Consider the following 4,626-nt stretch of genomic DNA (forward strand, 5'->3'; position numbering starts at 1 on the left):
CACATCTTATTACATGTGTGACTACGTGTTTTTTGTCCTTCACTTATCTTTTGATTATGTATCTGTATTATAATTATATTTGATATTTATATATTATAGTAACTAATAAATAAATATTAACTGTCAGTTAGGTACGTACACATATACTCCCTAGTAATATGACAACGGAAAATACACAAGTTGGAGTAATACAGGAGACTAACGAGGCAAAATTATGGATTCATTCCATAAAAGTTTTTGGTTGATTAAATTATTTTATATTTTATTTTTTATTTATTATGAGGCCGGGGTACAACCAAAAACTGTGTCAGTGTTGAAGTGAAGCAAAAACACAAAAAAGTTGCTACACAAAAACAACCAAGCATTCAACACCCACAACCTCATGACTTTGCTTAACTTAATTTAACCATCTCCTTATAATTAATTTGTTTATTACAAACAAATTTTGTCACATCCATTTAGTTATCAGTACTTCTTCTTTCACAAAAAAGATTCTTTATGTAACTTTCACTTACTTTCAAACTAAGATATAGCTAGCAAGACTGCCCACCTGATCTCTTGTCTCATCTATTCTTTCATACTTTTTGTTCTTGATCAAATTAAATGGATCAATCAAGATATTGTATCCAAAAAGAAGGAACTAATTGTTTGAATTCACACGATTTATCGTCTTTTGGTGATTCGTGGGAAGAACAAGCATTCGCTGAAGATGCAGCTGGAGCACTTGGAGGTGGTTGTTGTATATGGCCTCCAAGATCATATACTTGTAGCTTTTGCAGACGTGAATTTCGGTCCGCTCAAGCTCTTGGTGGTCACATGAACGTTCATCGGAGAGATAGGGCTAGACTTAAGCAGATTAATAATTCTAGTCCCAAAAACAATATTCAAGTCGTTGTTGAACCAGCTGCTAGTACATCTAATTTAGCAGCTGATAGATGTATGTTACAAAACCCTACTGAGATTTGTAACCCTAATTTTGACTTGGATCATGCTCTCTTTTCATCTTCTTCTACAACACCTAATATGGTTTCTATTCTTCGTCCGTTCACTTGTTCTTTTGGTCAAGAACAATTAAAGAGCAACAACCCTCCTATATTGTCATGGCCCAAGTTTGAACCTCGAAAGAGATTTCATATAGACGATTTGGATAACCATGAAAAGGGTTATGCCGCACAAGTTCTTGAGCCAAATTCGATTAGTTCAAAGAAAGATACTCTTCATAGGGAGGTTTGTTTTACAGGTAACTTAAATTCACGTGTTAGAAAAAGATATGAGACGACAGTACCTATCTTTAAAAAAAATCATGATGAACATGATGGTTTGATCTACAAGAAAAGGCGAATAGATGATGATAATGTGCAGTTTTTCTTTTTTAATAACGTGAATAATAACTTGGTAACTGGCGATGAAAATGAACCAGTTGTGTCCCTGAAATGTAGCCCAGTTTCTACTTTAGAGAATTTGGATCTTGAGCTGAGGCTCGGTGATCGGACTTAATATCTGCAGGTCATGATCGATGTGTGGAGAAACTATATTTTATTACGGAGTAGTAACTTTTGTTGCTTCTTCATTTATTTGTTTAAGGTTTAGTGGCCATTTGATAAAAACTGTGATGTACGTATGTCAAATACTTTTCTTCATTGAGAATGAATACATACAGGTCATATATGAGGGAGTGCATGTAACAAGAAATACATGTAATTTATTAATTATCTGAATATTAATTGATTGATGTTTTTGTATTGGATGAATTCGCTACGAGAAACTGTTTATCAATTACTTGATTTGATGTTATGTTTGCTAGCTAGTTAATTAATTAAACCCGTGATCAACACTTTAACTAGCTTGTAGTACTTGCAATTGATTTTCCTAAATTAATGATATATTGTGAATCAAGACTTGCTACTAACAACAATGCAGTGCATTTTCTTTATTTGTTTCTTTGTCATATATATGCCCTCGATCCGGACTTGGATCCTCCAAGACGTTCAGATAAAAAAGCATGTTCACCACATTCAAAGTATTTCACCATTTCGAATTACAAGTTGTTCGGACTCCAAGTTCACTACAAAAGTGTGGATGGTGAGGTTGAGGTTGCAGACTACGAAATTAAATAGATGGAAACGAAGAATAAAAATTAATATATACCTTTTTCGGACGACATGCTATCCGGGAAAGGAGAAGGAGAAAAAAAATATAGTTTTAAGAGCCAAAATTCTTTTCAAAGGCAATAATAAAATAAACAACTAAATTTTTCCAGAGAACATGTCGTCCGAAAAAACCCTGGTAAAATTGTATTTTCGAACCAAAATTCTTTTCACGGTAGAAAATAAAAAATAAATTGACCTTTTCGGTTGACCAGTCGCCCGGGAAAGATCCGATCAGATTTTCCATAGAAATCTTGTCAAAAATATTTTTTTAATCGGGTAGTGGAGCTTTTCTGGACGACATATAGTTGTTAAAAATAAGACGTCCTAAAATTCAGTGTGATGAACATCATACATATAGCCCAATCATGCATTCTCTTCTTATGTTAAATCGTATAAATCAACCATAATATATATGACTCGTACAGTCGTACGTATTAGGGCAAATTCAGAAGAATAACATAAAAACTAATTTTCTCGATAAAGGGTATAACAGTTTTTTATTTGCCCATAAAAGAGTTTAATTTTAATTTAGTACATAAAAAAAAGTCTGATTTGAAAATAGTTGCAATTAAAGTATAGAGTGACACATCTGAATTTTCTTATATTTTTTATTGATAACATGTATTTTTAGTCATTTTTTTTATTTAATTACTACCACGCCATTTGTAATACGGAGTTTATTGATACAAATAAAACTGATATACCTTTTATTGAAAAAAGTAACTTTTATATTACTTTTCTAGGCAAATTGCCATTGAAAAATGACATGAAAATAAAAAATATAAAAAAATGACATGAAAATACATGTCGTCAATAAAAAATCATTTTATCAAACATATTTTTAAACACTAAATTAATATTAGACTTTTTTGTTGACAAAGAAAAAATTGATTTACCTGTTATTAATTTTTTTTTTTCTTTTATGTTACTTTTCTCAACAATTTGCCCATTAAATTACTACTCAATTTATAGGATTGGTACACACACACACACACACACACACACACACACACATATATATATATATATGTGTGTGTGTGTGTGTGTGTGTGTGTGTGTGTGTGACGCCCCGTACAAAATCAATGTGTACGAATCATCAACAACAAGTCCAATACAAGGTTACAACACTATATGTTGTTTTAAAACAAGTTTACATTCATGAAAAGATAGCGTTTTACAAAAGATAGCATGCTTCTACGAATAGAAAGCATTAATATAAGTACGTGACACAAAGGTCATTACAAAGCCATTGTTAAAATGTAACATAAGTTGTGAATGCAACATAAAAGTTCCATGATTGAGACATCACTAAACAATGCAGCGGAAGTCTAACACAGCAGTCTAACAGCGAGTCTAATACAGCGGAAGCGACAAACGTCTAAGCACCTGAGAAATAACGTGCTTTAAAATGTCAACACGAATGTTGATGAGCTATAGTTTGATTATAACAATGATGTAATGTAGGCCACGAGATTTCGTATTCAAAACACTTGGTAACTAACTTAACGTAAATATCACCCCCTATAAGTACACTTGGCGAGTGCGTAAGTTTACGAAGTATTAAACACCCATTAAATGCTAGCGTGACTAGCCCGAGTGGGGATGTCAAACCCTATGGATCCATATCTAAGATTCGCGTTCACCGGTTCATAAACCAATGACTAAACGTTACCGAGCTAAGGGGAAAATTTATGCGGTTATATCACCCACACATATATAAAGTTTAAGTACTCGTGCCTAGTAAGTAAAACATAAAAAGTGCATGTATTCTCAGTCCCAAAAATAGTAAGGTAAAAAGAGAGCTATAACTCACAGTGATAAATGTGGTAAAAGTCGATGTGCAAAGTATACAAGTAGTAAGTCGGTCCGAAAGGTCGTCAACCTAAGTCAAAGGTCACTAAGTCAGTATGTTGTCCTCAAAGGTTTAAAAGTAAATAAGTAAAGTCTTAAGTATCATCATCATCATCATCATCATCGTACGTAAAAGTAAAGTAAGTTTTCAATCAAGAATAGACATCGAAACAAAGGCTGACTTCGTTCAGCTGCTACGACCTCTATACAAACTGAAATGACGCGTGGTCAGTGGCCAAGGCTCCATATGTGAGTCCTTTTACCGCTGTCAAATTTTCAGATCCTAACTCGATGTTGTTTGACCGTGGCGATGGTTCAAGCGCGAGTAGGTCAGAATTTTCAGCACGTTGTTACAAGGACGTAGTGACTTTCGGGAGGGTATAAATCCTAAACCGTATATCGGATTTTGGCGAGTCTTAAACGAAAAGTAATATACTTGAACCGAACTATCTGGAAATCAACTTTTCCAGAAGCCCAGGAGTCTGATCAGACCCTGAAAAACAGGAAACAAGTGCTCCGGTGGGTTTCTTGGTGTTTGATGCTCATCACGGTTCTCATCCTTGATGCGTATAAGCTTTAAGTGTACAACTCTTGATGTTTTAGCATCACTTTAACCAAGGTTTAA

At 33.8% G+C, this 4,626-nt stretch overlaps 1 protein-coding gene across 1 annotated transcript; it reads left to right on the forward strand.

Annotated features, from left to right (window-relative positions):
• Positions 1-603: 603 nt before the first annotated feature.
• Positions 604-1,497, forward strand: LOC139877211 (uncharacterized). Its single transcript, XM_071864624.1, has one exon. The coding sequence runs from the start codon at positions 604-606 to the stop codon at positions 1,495-1,497; it is 894 nt and encodes a 297-aa protein (XP_071720725.1).
• The last annotated feature ends 3,129 nt before the right edge of the window (positions 1,498-4,626 follow it).

Source organism: Rutidosis leptorrhynchoides, chromosome 11 (genome assembly GCF_046630445.1).
Source record: "Rutidosis leptorrhynchoides isolate AG116_Rl617_1_P2 chromosome 11, CSIRO_AGI_Rlap_v1, whole genome shotgun sequence".
Taxonomy (NCBI): Eukaryota; Viridiplantae; Streptophyta; class Magnoliopsida; order Asterales; family Asteraceae; genus Rutidosis; species Rutidosis leptorrhynchoides.